This window comes from Hemicordylus capensis, chromosome 6 (assembly GCF_027244095.1).
Source record: "Hemicordylus capensis ecotype Gifberg chromosome 6, rHemCap1.1.pri, whole genome shotgun sequence".
Classification (NCBI taxonomy): domain Eukaryota; kingdom Metazoa; phylum Chordata; class Lepidosauria; order Squamata; family Cordylidae; genus Hemicordylus; species Hemicordylus capensis.
The window spans coordinates 50,974,519-50,992,707 of NC_069662.1; the positions used below are offsets into that span (position 1 = coordinate 50,974,519).

General features: G+C 45.0%; 1 protein-coding gene across 5 annotated transcripts; it reads right to left on the reverse strand.

Moving 5' to 3' along the window:
* Positions 1 to 1,342: 1,342 nt before the first annotated feature.
* LOC128330250 (tRNA N(3)-methylcytidine methyltransferase METTL2-like) lies at positions 1,343 to 17,731 on the reverse strand. Of its 5 annotated transcripts, XR_008310026.1 has the most exons (10): positions 16,629 to 17,729; positions 14,761 to 14,852; positions 8,474 to 8,859; positions 7,793 to 7,842; positions 7,276 to 7,336; positions 6,575 to 6,714; positions 6,188 to 6,294; positions 5,352 to 5,417; positions 4,902 to 5,076; positions 4,277 to 4,412 (listed from the first exon to the last, which is right to left on the reverse strand). XR_008310026.1 is itself a non-coding variant. In XM_053262785.1 (9 exons), exons 1-9 carry the CDS (start codon positions 16,718 to 16,720, stop codon positions 4,246 to 4,248), a joined length of 1,161 nt encoding a protein of 386 aa, XP_053118760.1. In that variant the 5' UTR covers positions 16,721 to 17,722; the 3' UTR covers positions 1,343 to 4,245. The 5 variants fall into 5 exon arrangements, 4 of the variants coding, with proteins under 4 accessions (XP_053118760.1, XP_053118762.1, XP_053118761.1 ...); XM_053262785.1 differs by lacking the exon at positions 4,902 to 5,076 and having other exon boundaries at positions 1,343 to 4,412; positions 16,629 to 17,722; XM_053262787.1 differs by lacking the exons at positions 4,902 to 5,076; positions 14,761 to 14,852 and having other exon boundaries at positions 1,343 to 4,412; positions 16,629 to 17,731.
* Positions 17,732 to 18,189: the final 458 nt, after the last annotated feature.

The window sequence follows — 18,189 nt, forward strand, 5'->3', positions numbered from 1 at the left end:
AGTGCACCATGGGGATTGATTTATATCAACCCCATCTGTTGCTTTTTGTGTTAACTGGAGGCTGACCAGTTCTCAAATAATGGGGAAAGGTAGCTGCACCCTTAATGAAACCCACAAGCCCCACCTGATCCCATTTAGCCAAATCATGTACCGGTATCCTTAAAGTGGTAGTTAAGGAGGGCATCACAAAAGTTAAAGCAGCCAGATCCCCTCTGGCTACTTTGTAATTTGAGCACTGGTAAGCACTCATAGCATCCCACATTTCTTTACCAAATGCCACATTTTCTGGGAGCAGTAACTGAACCAGCAAAAGTGAAGGGGAGGGCATAATAACAAAAATTCCCTTTTCTGTTTCATTCCTTTTCCCTTGAGAGAAACCCTCCCTCTAGCAGGAAGAAGCCATTTTTGTAAATGCACACACACACCTGCCACATGCCTTATTTCTCCAGAGAATGATGCTGTCCCCTCTCATAAAGCTGTAAGAGGATCTGTCAAGTTGGGTTTTGTTGTGCATAACAGCCCATTTCTCAGTGTTATCAGGGTGCAGCTCCCTGAAGTGTCATGAAAAATGCAGGAGAAATACCCAGGCTTGACTATCCCCTGCAGCCCAAGATGGATGCACAGTTGTTGCTTAGTTTAAAAAAGTGCTGCAAGAGAGAGAGAGAGAGACAGACAGACACACACACACACACACTCTCTCTCTCTCTCTCTCTCTAGGTCTAGGAAACAGAAAGCAGCTTCAATGAGATTTGGGCCACTCCAGTGCTGCTTTTCCTCCTAGAAAAGTATGCATTGGATTCAGTGTTCCCTCTAAGGCGTGCATGCATGGTTTCTGATGTTCACTCAGTTAATTTTAGATCCCACTCAGGTTGAATCAGGAAGGCCCCACTTTGAAAGCACATGCAAGCACACTGCCTTGATACTGCCACTCAGAACAAAACTCATTCCGCAAACAGGTGAAAGAAATTAACACTGAATTTGGATTGCAGCTTTTTAGCCTGAATCTACCCAATTTTAATCACTTAATTCTTCAACTGTATGTTTAGGAATGCTTGTCTTGTTATGACAAATTCAAGAGGTTTTGCTCATGATTCTCAACTGATCTACAAATGACGCAAACCCACACTGTGGAGCATGGACCCTGGATTCCCATCTAAAATGGACATCTCACATGTCATGCTTTTGAGTGCAGTATGCTAGAAGGCATTTTAGAAATTGCCTAGTCATTTCAGTGTGTGCAATATATACTTAAGAGCATGGATCTTCTTGCCTCGATCAGTGATGGCTATATTCAACCCAATCTTAGGCAAACTTACACAGAAACAAGACCCCCTGAGGAGGAGTTATTTAAAATATTTATAGACCACTTTTCAACAAAAAGTTCTCAAAGCAGTTTACAAAGCAAAATATATGAAAAAATGGTCCCCCATCCTGAAGACTCAAACTTTTTTTTTTTTACAAAAAGAAAACACATGCAAGATATGCCAGCAACAGCCACTGGAGAGTCACTATGCTGGGCTGTATTGGGACAGTTGGTCTCCTCCTGCTAAAAAGAAGAGAACCACCACTTTAGAAGTTGTCTCTCTGCCAGTTTAGCAAGGAGACGTCAGTGGAGTTTACTCATATCTGCTTGTTATAGGATTGCAGCCTCTAAGCCTTTTACTGGCTATATTATGTGGGAGATTATTTTCTTACCTGGAAGTAAGTTCCATTGAACTCAGCGGGACTTCTAAGTAAACATGAACATGGACAGGTGGCACAAAAGACATAGAGCTTGTTTTCAAAGATGGGATATTCCCACTGGGGACTGCCCAACAAAGCCAGCCTCCATGCCCTCAAGGGCTAGGGTCTGGATTTGTGCCCCCTTGCCCTTATCCAGGGCTTGAACAAATAGAGCTAGTGTATGTTGCTGTTGCCATCAGGTCTAGGCAAAAGTATAAGACATCTGAAGTAGGTAGACTAGTGAACAGCTGCCATCATCCTGCCCAACAGGATGGAAGTTTCCCATTTTGAAATTCATGTATCTCCTGTACATGCCTAGTGATTGTTACAATTAGTTAAAACATTGATTTCTAGCTAAATAGAGGCTTTAAACAATCTAAAAGCATAAGCCAAAATCTTTGGTCATGCAGCCCACATGTGTTTTGCATGGCAGAATTATATCTGTTTTAGAGACAAGAGATAGATTTGTTTGGATCTCTCTGCATACATGCAAGGATAAGAAACAAGTTCACTTACACGATGACTAAGGCTGCATTCCTGTGTATGCAAGACTCTGTACACTTAATTGGAAGTCCCACTTAACAAGATGGAACTTGTTTCCAAGTAAACATGTTTATGATTAGGCTGCAAGAAGTGTCCAGAACTTTCAAAAACCAAGAGATCATAGTCACAGGACAAAAACAGCATTTCTTCATGAGACCAAACATCTATGCATGCTGTTTGGTTGGTAGATTCACACATATGCATAATTTGAGAATTGAAAACACTCAGATATTTGGAGGGCATACAATAGGAATACAGGATCACTCTTATCAGCTCAGCAGATGACCGTACCAAGATACTGAAAGGCATCTTCTGGATTCTAGTGCCTGTGATGATCTACTTGTTTGCTGAGTCTGGTGGAGAGCCCATAAAGATAAAGATAACACATAGCTTGTATCATTTGTAATGCCCGCCCTTAGAAGTTAGATCTGTCCCCCAGTGTTCTCATGATTAGGTTTTTGGAGATTATACACATAGGCTTTACTGTGTCTGCTTGTATTAAATTCAGGTTTACCTTTAAACTAGGCCAATTAAAAAATTCTAAGTAAATTTTTGAGAAATCACCCCCCCCATGAAAAATAGTTATTTACCCTGCTGTTGGAGCAGCAAGATTACCAAATTCCTCGGGTGCATTTGGGGCTTAATGCAATATGCATTTTGGCAGCTTGCTGTTTTGTTGTGGAAGATGATGAAGGCAACAACTTGTTTCATTTGATGCCAGGTAAGTAGTTAAGTGATCTCTGTTGAGATCCATTTCCACTGGTATGGGTCATGCAAACTCTGCATTTTCACAGAACTACTCATGAGGTAGATTATGAAGGGCTCTGCTGAACGCGAAAAGAGATGCTGAACGTGAAAAGAGATGTCTATCTGCAGAAGTCATCCGAAACAGCCTTGCTCTACCTATTATGGTGTGCCTCTCGGCCTCCTCTAGAGTTGCACTCAGATTATGGAACTCCCTCCCTCAGAAAGCTAGCCCCCTTGGCTGCTGGCTCTACGATAGCTAAAATTGCTGATTGGGTAGCTTTAGTCTGTGTCTGCTGATCTTGATTTCTATGGTTTTATAGAATTTTGTTTCTAGGCTGTGAGCTCACTTGGGACCGGGAAACATCTAATTCCTTTTGCTATTTAGATTGCTTTGAAAACTGTTGTTGTTGAAAAGCATATATAATATTGTAAATAAAAAGTTATTTGTTATTGTTTTGAGATTGTATACGATCTTGGATGGTTTTAAACAGAAAGGCAGTTTGTTGTTGTTGTTTTTAAAGATGCTTTTGCTAAGAGAAGTTTGGTCCAGCAATAACTGCCAATTCTATTCAATTTTTTTGTTTAAATATTGTTCTAGAAGCCCACAAGCTTCCCAGTACATTTTCACAATCACTATTCACACACCCTCCCAGATGAAATGGTTATCTTGGAGCACAAGAAGTCTCAGCTCTCTGTTTTAGAAACAGCCAGCTGATCAGCTCCTTGAAGCAACCGACAACTCATGCAGGACCCTAAACCAATGGTAATGATCTTTTTAGATCTCTGAGACAGATGCAGGCATTAAAAACACCAACAAACACACACAAAAATAATGGAGATGCAATTAGTCTGATAGCCATCCTTCATCTGAAAAAATCTTGTTCAAGCAGAACAGAAAAAGGCAGCAGCCAAACTGGGATTTGAGTAGTTACCCTGCAGGAATGGTTAATGAAATTAACTAATTTAGAGGAAGGCCTGTGAATTAGGAGACTCGAGGAACAACTCTGCAGGTCATGCAGCTGTATGCAAATCCATGAGAAGTATTCAGCATTGTGAGAAGTGTCTGTTCCCCTCCACTCTCTGTTTAAAATGTTCAAGAAGTGTTGGGAGGCTAGTGCCAAATGGTGTGCCTCTGACACAAGCACCATGGAGTCCTGTAGCTGGACCAAGGGGGCAATCTCCAAGGAGGGCCTCAAGTCCAGCCACAGTGCTGAAAAAGTGTCAGGCCATTTCTTATAGAGGCTCCACGTCTCCCCTTGGCCTGTGGGGCTTGCGGTATTTGCACTGGATCCACACTCTGTACATGGTGACTTGCTTTCCCCTGTTCACTTGGAGACGGCGATCCACCAGATTTTGGACTTTCTCCAAGCCAGCAGTAGTGAAGAGCGAATCCAGCTCATCTGAGGAACAATGCAGAGAAAGTTAAATCTCACCGTTGTAAAGAACTACAAGGCCATCAAGTTCAAGCTTCAAGCAGCAGTAGAGGTCCCCTGCTACCTTGACTCATCAGCTCTATACTATACAAACCAGAGTCTACCACAACAGAGAAAAATCCAAGGTCAATAGGGAAAGAAAGGAAGAGCCTTTTCCAGCAGGCAATAATAGAAGCAGAAAAACAGAAACCATTCAGAATTTTCCTGCTGACACCAGAATCAGAAACACATTGGTTTAGAGGCAAACTATGGTTCACAGTAACCTTTGTTTGCCCAATTTGAATATCATGGCGAGCTGGTTACCAAAATCCACAATGTGAATAAGGGAGGGAACAGGGTATAAAGCAGGGCAAACCTGGCCCTCCAGCTGTTGTTGAACTACAACTCCCATCATCCTCAGCCACAATAAATTATTCAATAAAGTTCAACTGCAGCTGGAAGGCTAAGTTTGCTCACCTCTGGTGTAAAGCCTAAGCACTTCTCCAACAGCCAATTGGCGGTGACATCTGGATTAAGCCTATGTAAGCATTTAATCCACCATCCTGAAGCTTCTCTTCATCTCCTTGTTTCTGATTCGTGACTATTTTTGCCATCATGTTTTAGTTCTTGTTTTGTAGTTTTTAGTTTTGGGCTGGGGAAGCAAATATACAAAGGAAATGTATTTATTTATTTAATTTGTATACTGCCCACTACCGAAGTCTCTAGGTGGTTTACAACAAATGCCTCAGGAGTACCAAACTGTGGAAGTCGTTCTACTCACTGCCATCCAGGAACACCCCTCGTACAAAACCACTTCCCACCCTCTTCATACGAGGCACCAAGCCAAGTTCTCAAACTAGTGACCCTCCAGGTGGCAAATGGAAGCTGAACCTCTACAGCCTGTGGCTGGACTTGCCAGCTGGTTACCTTGCGTGAAGAAATACACCCTGGTGCCATCTCCTCTTACATAGAAGTTGTCAGCCAGACATTGACCTGGGAGAGAGGAAGGAGGGTTCTGACCACAGCTCAGACTCCTCCAATCGTGTTGCCCCCGCCCCCCGCAAAAGGTAACGAGCAGTTGCAATCTGCAGCACTCTCTGCACCCCCCACAAAACACTTCATTTCTTGCCAGTTAAGCCACTGAAAATGCAGATTTTTCCATTCTCCCCCCTTTCAGGTATATTTTTCTTTGTCGCTCTTTCTTCCATAAACATATAAAAGCCCTTCCCAGAAAGCATGTGTTTTAAATACCTGGCCATCAAGCAACCTCTCCCTTCTCCCTCTGATATATTCTTGATTTCTCCTCTCCCAGCTCCCACCAGAAGCTCAGTTGTGTGTTACAGTACAGCAGAGGGAGAGTATACATCTCGCCCAAGAAATGAAAACCACAAACCCAGCTATTGCCTACCAGAAGTGACCCCCCTGCCGTCAGTGACATTAGGATAAGCATTACTGGCTGAGAGCTAAAAGTGTTAGCTCATGTGAAAACAACTCCTTCCCCCTTTTATCTAAAAAGATTCAGAAAAATGTGCTCCCTCATTCACATACAAATGCTACCTGCACTTTCAGCAGCCTCTCCTCCTAATTCTGCTTTTGCCTATGGAGGAGAGGAAGAGCCTTCATTTTCTTAGAACTAGTTTAGGGGCTCTGCTCAATAATGAAGTGCAGACACTTAAAAAAAGAAGAGTACTGAATTTCAGAGGGAGTGATCACGTCCCACACAGACTGTCATATCCTGGTCCCACCACCTTACCCCAACATACCTTTCTTAAAACGGAGCTGGGCCAAATCATAACGGCCATAATCACGTAAAAGAATCATACCACCAGGTTTTAGAAGCCGGCTAAGTCTGCTGATGACGCCCTGCATTCTGGAGAAAAGAAACACATTTTGAGAGTGAGAATATCTGGCAGCCAAAGATAAATGCTGGTAAAGTTCCCCTGGGCAACAATCAAGGAAGAAGGTAAATCTTGGTATTAACTATTTCCACTGCTCACCCACAGTATAGTTAACATTTGCCTTAGTCCCACTTGTTCCCTGCTTCTCACAATAATCCAATTGTGCAGTGCAAATCCGACACCCACCCCCCACCCCGCCCTTGCATTACTATCTGGATAATGCAGGCAGATCATGTAGCAAGAGTTCCATACTTTTCTGGAAGAAGAGCTGAAAGGACAAAGATGAGGACCACCACATCCAGACTCTCATCTGGCATTGGAAAGGGGGTCTGATTCTCACACAGGTCGTGAATGAAGGCAAAGCAACGAGACTGGTCGTATTCTGGATGGGTCTGTATGGGCACAGAATTATCTTTTTTATAGTACAGGTCTTATTCCCCCCCACCCCCACAGCCCAGTGGAATAGCTTAGGCTAAGAGAGAGCAACTTGTCCGAGGCCTACTCTGTCAGCCTTATGGCCAGCTAGAGATTTGAACCTGGGTCTCCTCCATGTCTAAGACCAACATTTAATGCATTGCACCACATGCCCCCACATTTCTGCACCAGTACACCTCAAACATTGCATCTTAAATAAAGGATGCTTTTGCAGAAATTAATTCTGCATAAGCAATTGCAGAATTCTCACATGTGCAGTGGCCCAAGTGATGTGACGCTGTATTGCTCACACACACTTCTTTACCTTTGCAAACAGTTAATCTTACTCTAAAGCAAACAGTTCCTTTTTTAGTTTGAATCAGTTTTTAAGATTGTGGAACCCCCGGGGACAGGACTATTAACATTTTTTTAAAAATCTGTAAGTGGCTCTGAGCTCATGGGCAAGAATGGGATATAAATCAAATAAATCAGCAAACAAACAAACAAATCAGCAAACAAACAAACAAATTGGTTTTTACCTGGACAAGGTCCACTGCTGTAGTGCAGAAGTCACAGCAATACACAAACAAGCCTGGATCACTGAAATGAACCCGAGAAGCCTGGTAAGTAATGCTTAATATCATTTTCAGAATGAGGGCAGCTGCAGGGGAGTTTTCAAAGATGGTGCCCTTTGGCAGGAAGGGCCATATGAAGGCTATGTGTGGAAGGCAAGCTGTCACCTTCATCTGCTGCAGAACTGTATGAAAATAAGGCAGGCTGTGAATGCATGGCAATAAAGCACAATCTAGCCAGGTCTGCCATTTGATTTAAAAATCTTGGTCCCTTGGCTGAGGCCAATGGTTAGGCAGAGCTAAAATAGAGCCAGAACTGAATCTGGTAGCTAGGGACAGAGAAAGGACAGAGTCCTTTTGTCGTTGTAAGGATGTTAAGGTCCACCCAACGTTAATGTTAAGGACCACCCAAAATATGAACTGTAAAAAAAAATGCCAGTGGTTGACAAGCCCAGGCTTATAATTTACTTGAAGTCTCTCTTACTTGTTGGTCTGAAGGATGGGGAAGACTGTGTTTCCTGCACCGCAGCCCACCTGCCCCAAAAAACAGATAATTAGTGAATATTTTCAGTGATTATACATTTGGTAGGAAGCTGTTATGAAGCAAACAGCCTCTCCTCTCCTGCCCTCCTTTATTGCCCAAAACAAAACAAAACTCTTCCCCTGGGATAGTACTTACAAGAAGGCTGCCCTAAAGAGGAGATATGAGTTTATGAAAATCATGGCAATTAACACTGAATTATGGATTGATGGATATTTATATACTGCTTATAAACAAAATGTTCTCAAAACAGTTTACAAAGCAAAAGAAATATGATGGCTCAGTGTCCCCAAACAGATCACCATCTACAAAAAGCACAAGGGAGACAACAGCAACAATCACTGAGTGTGTGTGTGTGTGTGTGTGTGTGTGTGTGTGAGACATGCAGTGTTCCCTCTAACGGGGATTCCCAGATGTTGTGGACTACAACTCGCATAATCCCCAAGCAAAGGCCATTGCAGCTGGGGATTCTGGGAGTTGTAGTACATAACATCTGGGAATCCCTGTTAGAGGGAATACTGATTATATGGCTTCAAAGAGTAACATGGTCAATGTTTAGTAGCCACCAGTAGATCAAGTGACCCTTTAATTTCTTTGAGCTTTTCTGATTTACCATGCTGTTACCTCTAGTATTCGGTAAGTAGCAGAGGACCCCGGGAAGTCACGATCACTTAATTGTAGTTCTGCCAGCTTCTGCAATGCCATTTCCTCTTCTTTATGCAATTGGTGAACAGTGTCAAAACTGCTTGTCTCCGAGTCCAACAGATGCTCTGAGACTCCAGTCTCCATTGAACCGAGTCCGTTGCCACAACAGCCTCCGGGGCCTGAGTTCTTGGCATTTCTCACAATGTCACTGTCCTCAGAGGTGCTTTTGTCAATCTGATTAACATTTTGGTTTGGAGCCAACTCAGGAAATTCAGTAAACAGCCAGTGTCGGTCCTTGAAAAACCCATTATCATGGGTTTTGTAGAAGTCGTTCCAATACTTGTTAGCATTGAGCTCATATGCATCTGCAAAGAAGATTAACCAAAGTCAAGCCCAAAGTCTTTGCCAGAAAAGTGGTTCCCATGCCATACTCAGCATACAGCAGTTTAGAAAAGCACATCTTATATCTAGAAGCAACTCTCAGAGGTCTCCTAACCCAACATATTGCCCTTGTAACAGGTACTTTGAATCTAAGGCAGTGGTCCTTAACCTGGGGTCCATAGACCTCCTGGGGATCCATTGGGTGGGTCCCAGGCAGTGTTTCCTCTAACAGGGCTTCCCAGATGTTGTTGACTACAACTCCCATAATCCCCAGCCAAAGGTGATTACAGCTAGGGATGCTGAGAGTTGTAGTGAATAACATCTGGGAATCCCTGTTAGTCCTAGGTGGTCTCCAGAAAACATTTGCTGCACTGAATATAATTTGTTTCCTGGTAAACCAGAATAATGTTCTTGAAAATAACTACCCTGAATACTTATCCCCCCGCCCAATTCTTACAGGATCCTTATAGGTGGGGGGTTCACGAGTAAAACTTGAGGATCTTGGTGTGCAAGAGTTTGTAGTTGCAAAAAACTTAAGAACCCTTGATCTAAGTCATCTGCTTAGATCAAAACACCAAGCCAGGATTTCCTTGAAACTCTGTTCAGGAAAGGAAATCCCACAGTCTACTGAAATAGCATCTTTCACTGATTAAATGTTTACAATGTGAAGATTTCTTCTTGTTAGACAAGAATCTACCTTCCTGCAGTTAAAGGCATTGATTCTTGTCCTATCCTCAATGGATACGGCGGATGCTGTTCCTGTTTCTAACATTCTTTGAAAACCATCAATTTGTTTCCATCTCAACACTTTATAGGAGCTCCAGTGTAATCTTCAGCCTCCCTTCATTTCACTTACTTGCCAGATCTTTCATCTCCCCCATAGGTCTCCTCTAATGCCTTCCCAATTTGATAATATTCTTCATGGAGCCACCTCCTCCCTTATACGACACCATCGTAGCTGAGATGGATTGGGAAACCACTTTTCAATTTCCCATATCCGTGTCAAGTTCTGCAGTGAGTTCAGGCAATCTTGGTAGATGTCTCGCACTTTTGAACCCTTCCCCGGGAGATGTGCCAGATCCCAAATTATTTTTGCCGCCAAGAAGACCGACAACTTGTTTTAAATCGACCTTAAGCTCATATAAGTATATTGTTGTCAGGCTAACAGTTTATAGTGCACACGTCTAAAGAAGGATCCCTTAAAGGTTAACTTGACATATAGAGTATCCAGTTCCCAGGCTAGCAGCTGGAGCAGACAACACTGTGGCCCCCACTTCCAACTGATTCTCTAGCAACCCAGGCTAAATTAGGCATGATGACATCAACTATATTATTTAAACATGTGTCTGCTTTATTAACATAATCTGATTTTAACAACAAAAGAAGTGCATCTCCCCAGCATGGCATACAGGGCTGCTCAACTTCGGCCCTCCTGAAGATGTTGGCCTACGATTCCCATAATCTCTGGCTATTGGTCATTGTGGCTGGGGATTATGGGAGTTGTAGTCTGAAAACAGCTGGGGGGGGGTTCTAAATTGAGCAGGTTAGAGTGCTGGACTAGGACTGGGAAGACCCAAGTTCAAATCCCCATTCAGCCATGAAAATCACTGGGTGACTCTGGGCCAGTCATGTATCTCTTAGCTTAACCTCTCTCACAGCCTTGTTGTGAGGATAAACATAATCATGTAGTTTGCTCTGGGCTCTTGGAAGAAGAGTGGGATATACATGTTTAAAAAAAAAATAGAATTGTCAGGGGAGATAAACCCTCCCTTGCCTTCTCTTCTCAAGGTCTGTAGCCTCAGGCACTTTTCTCTCAGCCGCATTCATTTCTGTTATCAGAACCATCCTTTTTTTGATATGAAAAGCAGACCCACCCCACTTTATGCATGAAAGGGGAAGATGTGATCAAACACTGGTGGCTACCATTGCCATATCTAATTGGAGACACACACGCCAGAACCTGTAAAGTCTTTAGCTAAACATCTGGATATTAGGTTGTTCAAAGCTTTTTACCAGAACCTGTGGAGGGCGAGGGGGGATGTTGCACCAAAGAAAGTGAGACTCTGCACCAATTTAGAGCTTATTCAAATATCCAGGAGGATCCAAAGTCCAGGCTTGTCACAGGACTGCAGGACCATCTCAAATGCTTAGACAGAAGTACCGTCTTAAGAGCATACACACCAAGGAGAAGGTGAGCTAGAGAATTCTTCCTCTAGTCTGCAAGCTTTCCTCATACAGACGCAGGGGAGATTTCATCCAATCTGTGTGCGTCATGAGTGGCGTGTCGTGCATGAGGACTGTGCCATGCATCACCCACATGTTTGAATCAGCTCTCACTTTAACATTGTTTGCTCTTCTTCCAATATCCAGGTATTTAAAAAGAAATTGAAGCTGTGGCCCATTCAACTGAGTGGGCAATTGAGCACAAGACCCAATTTGGACACAGATTCCGTGAGCAAGGCAGTCTCTTCTTTCATGTGTTCAGAAAAAAAGTTCTCAGAAAGTTGAACTGAACAGATCAGCATAACCACACGTCAAAGTGATAAATGATAATGAATTATGTGTTCTGAACCCAATTTCCCATGGCACAAAAAAGAAATGTTGGACTTACTGTGAATTGCTCTTTCTACACAGTGTCCTAAGGTCATTCATTGCAATGGGCTGTTTCCTCCCACTTGCGCCAGAAAACAGGATTGTTCACAGGAAAATGGCTCAGGTGAGTAAGAAGCTAGCCCAGCCTCCTTACCCAGCAGGCAGTGAGAGGAGGGACCTCCGTTCAGTAAATGATGCAGCTTCAGGAGACAGATCAGATGAGGAGATAGATCAGAGACAGGATAGAAGCAGAGAATAGCGAAGTGGCCTACCGAGGGATACCTGTTTGTGGTCTCTGATTGATCCGGGGGTGGGCTGAATGTACACTGTGCTGTAAGAACCATTCGCAGTAAGTCTGACATTTCTTTCGCACACAGTCCAGGAGGTCATTCATTACAATGGGACATACCAGGGTGGTAAAGTGTTGGGGGCAGGGTGTCCATTGATCAAATCGCTGCTACCTGCTAGAGCACTGTGCGCCCAGAGGCCGCTCGAGGGGGAGAGGTAGGTTTTATTTTGTAGTGCTTCATGAAAGGTGAAATGGATGGCCAGGGGGCCACCCTGCAGATCTTGGCCAGTGGAGGGTGTGCGGAGAAGGCGGCTGAAGTGGAGGTGTTGCGTGTTGGATGAGCTGAGATGGTATGCGGAGCCGGTAAGGATAAGGCTTCATATGCCCTTGAGATGCACGCTTTGATCCAGCGTGCTAGAGTGGCCTTGGAGGCCTTGGAAGCTAGGGAGCTTGGATGGAAGGAGACAAAGAGAGTCTCTGACTTCGGAATCTCTTTAGTTCTGCCTGTATACGCAGGGCTCTATGAACGTCTAGTTTGTGCCAGGCTCTAGGAATGTGCACGAACCGGTCCGGAGACCACTGAGGCCATTCTAAAGGCCTCTGAACTGGTTCGAAGGCGGCGCTGGCTCGAAGGTTTGACGCCGGGGCGGGGTGCCTCTTTAAGGGCGGGGGAGGGCGCACTTACCCCTCCCGCCGCTTCCCCCCACACTGGCACTCCATTTTTAGTGAAATTCATGCGGCGGCGGCATACCTCCCTGCTGCCCCTTCCTCCGTTCTTGGCCGGAAGTATTGCCTGCGCATGTGCCCATTGTGTGCCCCTGATGTACATGCGACGGGCACACGTGATACTTCTGGCCACCAACGGGGGGAAGGGGCAGCATGGAGGTGCGCTGCAGCCCCACGGATTTCACTTAAAACAGAGCGCTGGAGGGGGGAAAGCAGCGGGAGGGGTAAGTGCGCCCTCCCCCGCCCTTACAGAGGCACCCCCGCCAGCATCGAACCGCACCTCCGCGGTTCCGTGCACATTCACTACCAGGCTTGCTCCTTCCGAGGAGATGCGGATGGGCAGAAAGATAGGAGAATGACATCCTGGGAGCAGTGAAAGGAAGACTTGACCTTAAGTAGGAAGGGAGGATCAATCCTTAGAACCACTGCATCCTGCCGGAAGATGCAGAGTTCTTTATGGACTGATAGCGGTCCCAGCTTGGACACCCGCCAAGCAGTTGTGACAGCGACAAGGAAGAGGACCTTGCAGGAGAGAAGCTTCAGGGCAATGGAGTGCATGGGGCTCAAAAGGAGGACGTCTGAGGGGGTTAAGGACCCTGTGAAGGTTCCCTATGGGGAACCTGTGAACAGGGGGAGGAGCCATGTTAGAAGCCCCTCGCAGGAAATGTGTGATGTGGTGATGCAGTGAGATGGAGTTTGAAAGCCTGAGTTTAAGGACCGAGGAGAGAGCTGATGCTTGGCGTTTGAGGGTGCTGGGACCAAGTCCCTGGTCAGGTCTGGCCTGTGTAAAGGCTAGGACCTTTGCGACCTTGGCAGAGAAGAGGTCGATGTGCTTTCTCCTTGTCCAGCATAGGAAAGCTGCCCAGGTGGCCTGGTAAGTGCAATTGGTGGAAGGCCAGCATAAGGCTAATATAGTATCTGGGATTGCCCTGGAGTAGCCCTTCTTTTCTAGGAGGGAGTGTTCAACCTCCAGGTGTAGAACTGTAGCCAGTCTGAGTCTGAGTGCAAGAGGGGGCCTTGGGATAGAAGGTTTGGCTGGCTGGGGAGACGCAAGGGTCTGGAGGTAGAGAGGGCTAGGAAATTGGAGAACCACGGTCTCCTGTATCAGTGTGGGGTGACTAGGACTAGTTCCGCCCTTTTGGCATACATCTTTGCCAGCAACCTTGCTATGAAGGCTATTGGAGGGAAGGCATACAGGAGGCCCCGGGGGGCATGAGTGCGCCCTCTTCCAGGGGAGACTGGTACCTGGTGGAAAATTGGAGAAGTTTGTGATTGGCTGGCGAAGAGGTTGACTAGCAGAATACCCAGGTGGTGGGTAATGAGATGGCATGTGTTGGGGTGGAGGCTCTACTCAGCTGGGTCTACAGTCTGTCGGCTGAGCCAATTGGACTGGAGTTGGCTGTGCCCTAGAGGTGTTCTGCTCTAATGCAGGCTAGGTACATTTTGGTCCAACTGAGGAGGAGACTGGATTCCGCTATCAGTGATCTGGACTTGGAGCCCCCCTGGCAGCTGAGATGGGATTTGGTGGTTGTGTTGTCCATTTGCATTAGAACATGATGGTGGAGTGTGAGAGTTCAAAATTGAACCAGAGCCAGTCTGACTGTGTGCAGCTCCAACCAACTGAAGCTGTGGTGGCACTCTGACCAGTTCCACCTTCCTTGGGTGACCTCTTTGTTGCACAGTTGCCCTCAGGCCAGGAGACTGGTATCTGACGTGACTGCTACCAGGGATGGCAGTCTCTGAAACAAAGACCCTTGGCAATGGCTGGAGAGATCCACCAATGCAGAGACTTTTGGATGGGTGGGAAGGTGTACTGTCTTGAGAGCATGTGCCTTGATCTGGGTCTGAAAGGGAAGCAGGAACCACTGGAAGGGGAGGAGAAGCAGCAAGGATTGTTCTCACCAAAAACCCGTGGAGAGTTCAGGCAAAAAGATGGATGGGAGCAGGAGCTCCTCAGTTTCCTTGTCTGTGGGAGCAAGACAGTAAAGGAATTGGGGATCCTGTTCCTGCTGCCTGTCATTCACCTAAGAACAATCCTGTCTACTAGAGCAAGTGGTGGAAAATAGCCCATTGTAATGAATGGCCTCCTTATACTCTGAGAGAAAGTGTCTATGAAGAGTCCCATAGAAACTATAGTCATGATCCAGAGGAAAGTAAACTACTAATGTTATCTTACACTGGCGTGTAATAGCTAATTTACTCTGGGTTGGGGTTAAAATATTATCACTAGAGTTCCCACCTACAGAAGAGATGAGACCAGGTTTTTACAAAGTTGTACCTTGTTGCTCTTGAGATACAAAGTGTATACTGTTCTCTTGGACCTTTGCTCGTGCAGCTGCTTCCTGCTCTTCAGACCACTCCACATTATCCCTGCAGGGCAGAAGAACGTGTCAATCCAACCTAGATGTCAGAATCACATTGTTCTGAGTGATGCCAACAGCAGATGCCAGCAAACAAGCTGGTCTGAGATATACATGCCCAAGAAAAATGATGTTTTCAGTAACGGGGGGAGGGGGAAGATGGAGTAATGAACAAGACCCTAGCCAAAAGTAAATGAGTTCAGCAACATAAGCCAAAGTGACAATGCAGCTAAAATGAAACACCAAAGTAATCCACAATGGGTTGGGGGATCCATATAAGGCAGGGCTGCTCAACTTCGGCCCTCCTGCAGATGTTGGCCTACAACCCTCATAACCCCTGGCTATTGGCCACTCTGGCTGGGGATTATGGGAGTTGTAGTCTAAAAACAGTAGTGGGGCAAAAGTTGAGCAGGCCTGATATAAGGTGAGATTTACTTCCTTCAAACCCCTTTTCATGTCCCATCTTTTCCATGAAGACTTTGTTTTAACACCTTCATCCTCGTCCCATCTTTGCAGTCTGGGAGTACTTCTGGATCCACACCTCTCCTTGATTTCTCAGGTTGAGGCGGTGGCCAGGGGTGCTTTCTATCAGCTTTGGCTGATATGGCAGCTGCACCCTTTTCTCGAGATCAATGACCTCAAAACAGTGGTACATTTGTTGGTAACCTCCAGACTTGATTGTTGTAATGCGCTCTATGTGAGGCTGCCTTTGTACGTAGTCTGGAAACTCAGTTTGTTCAGAATGTGGCAGCCAGGTTGGTCTCTGGGTCATCTTGGAGAGACCACATTACTCCTCTGCTGATAGAGCTTCACTGGCTGCCAATAGGTTTCCAGGCAAAATACAAACTGCTAGTTGTAACTTAGAAAGCCCTAAACGGCTTAGGCCCTAGGTATTTAAGAGAGTGTCTTCTTCACTATGACCCACACCGCCCATTGAGGTCATCTGAGGAGGTCCGTCTCCAGTTACCACCAAGTCGCCTGCTGGTCGCTGCCCGAGATTGTGAAATGCGCTCCCTGCTGAGATGCAATCTCTGGCAATTTTTAAAAAACACCTGAAAACCCATCTTTTCACTCAAGCTTTCTCAGCTTTTTCAAACTATGTTTTTATTATTATTATTATTTTACATTTTAAATCCCACTCTTCCTCCAAGGAGCCCAGAGCAGTCTACTACATACTTAAGTTTCTCCTCACAACAACCCTGTGAGTAGGTTAGGCTGAAAGAGAAGTGACTGGCCCAAAGTCACCCAGTAAGTCTCATGGCTGAATGGGGATTTGAACTGGGGTCTCCCCGGTCCTAGTCCAGCACTCTAGCCACTACACCACGCTGGCTCTTTTTAATGTTATAGTTGTTTTAAAATTTTTGCATTGTTTTAACTTTTATATGTGTTTTAATTGTTTTTATGTTAACCGCCCAGAGACGAAAGTTTGGGAGGTATAGAAGTCTAATAAATAAATAAATAAATCTGAAACAATTGTTCATGCATTGTAAGTTTCACGGACCATTGACCGCTCTTCTTGACTGTTACTCTGCAAACCACCATGCATATTAATAACACTGTGACTATACACATAATTACTCCAGACGTTCATGGCCTGAGGCTTCAGCACAGAAAAGACTGAAGGATAGGGTGTAGAGGAAACCGAAAAGAGAATCTGATTTGTTTCAGGCTGGATCAGACTACAAAATAGCTGAAACGGGCCAATACTCTCTGCAGAAAAAGAACTTGCAGAAGGATTGAGACAGGTTATTTGGGGTCTGCTTCACAACTCATTTATCCTCCTTACCAGGCGTTGTGTTGAAAAAGACGAGCCGGATCGGTGAGGAAACGATTCCCAAATTGCTTCCTTTTCCTTCCATCTCCGGTGGGCGCCGCCATAAGAGAATTACAAAAACGTGGTGATTGTGGGGGAAAAGAAGACCCGGAAGCAGACTGCAAGTGAGAACAGAGCTCCCCACTGCAGAGATATGAAACTGCTAGAATAACTCGACTTGTTTGGTGAGGCAACTGCCGGATTCCCGTCACCACTATTGTCTGCCCTGGAATTCACAATCCAAAGTACCTAATGCTTTTATTAGAACCAACACCACTAAAATAAATAGATAAATAAACAAACAAACAAACAAAGGAGCATAATCAACAGCGAGCTTTTACGTCCTACAGAATTGTTCATTAGGCCAACATAGACTCGATGTTGTTGAACAAAAATGCCCTCTTCTCCCGCGGCTCATTCTTTTGCTTACCTTCTACCCCAATTAAGAGCTCTGTGAGAATCGGGTTGCTGTTTGCTTTGTTACTTTTTGGTCGTAATAAAAACATTTATTTACCCAACTCTGGATTGTGGATTTTTCTTCTAATGACTCAACACAACCACCTATGATTTCATATCAAAAAAATCATTATAAAATTGTTATACCTTACACCTATAGCTGGGAGCAAACAGCAAATGGAAGTCCTGAAATACTAATATTACAGGTTAGGTGTGCAAATAGGCTATAAGAGCCGAGTTAGAAAAAGCAGGTATTCCTGTAATTGCCGTTAACATTGGGGTGGGGAAAACACGTAGAAGCTGCTGTACAGTCATAGCTACACCAAAACCCTGGCTTTTTCGATCGTTTCCTTTGGACAGCTTTCACTTCAAGAACAGTGGAGGAAGAAAAAGCGCCTAAAGGAATCAGAAGGCGGATGAACTGTATGTCTGCTGAGTGTATTTCTTAGGTCTATGCTTTCAACAGCATCCTCGAAGCCTCTGATAGGTTTCCTACGGGATAAAAAGATGACCTCACAACACGCATGTGCAGAAGTGCACGCTTTAACTTAATAGTGGAGATAGTCGGCTTCCTTATTGTGCGGACTCGGGTGAAAACTTCGAGGTTCCCTCAATCTCTCCACCGGCGTTGAGTCACGTGCTCGAAGGGAAGCGGAGTGGTTTGGATATAGGTGATGTCGCCGTATCCGCCTAGCCATACTCTGTCCAATTGGATTTGCGCGCATGCAGGCATTAAGTTGTGGCTGGAGGACCGCCAGGTCACTGATGACGAGCATACTTAAAGTTGCTTTGAAGACTAGCGGATGTATTGTGACAGCAGCTTTTTTGAATCTTGTAATTTAGTATGGAGCTAATATTAATTTTTGTTTGAACCGGATCTAAAGCTTTGAAGGCTGTTTGCATATATTCAGCCCTGGAATATAGGAAGGAATCATATAAAGAGAGCCTCTCGTGTGTATGGAGAAGTGGTATTTCGGTTTCAGGAGGGGTATTTCTATTTCCAGGAGGGGATGGGGCCACTCTGGGAAGAGCACCTGCCTGCTTGCATGTAGAGAAGGTTCCAAGTTCCCTCCCTGGC

Excerpts from the sequence above, each read along its gene's own strand:
- LOC128330250 (XM_053262785.1), bottom strand. The coding sequence starts at position 16,720 with ATGGCGGCGCCCACCGGAGATGGAAGGAAAAGGAAGCAATTTGGGAAT. Across the intron at positions 6,715-7,275 it reads CAGCAGTGGACCTTGTCCAG|ACCCATCCAGAATACGACCA; the intron begins GTAAAAACCAAT and ends GTGCCCATACAG. Across the intron at positions 5,418-6,187 it reads CCAGCTCCGTTTTAAGAAAG|GTCAATGTCTGGCTGACAAC; the intron begins GTATGTTGGGGT and ends CCTCTCTCCCAG.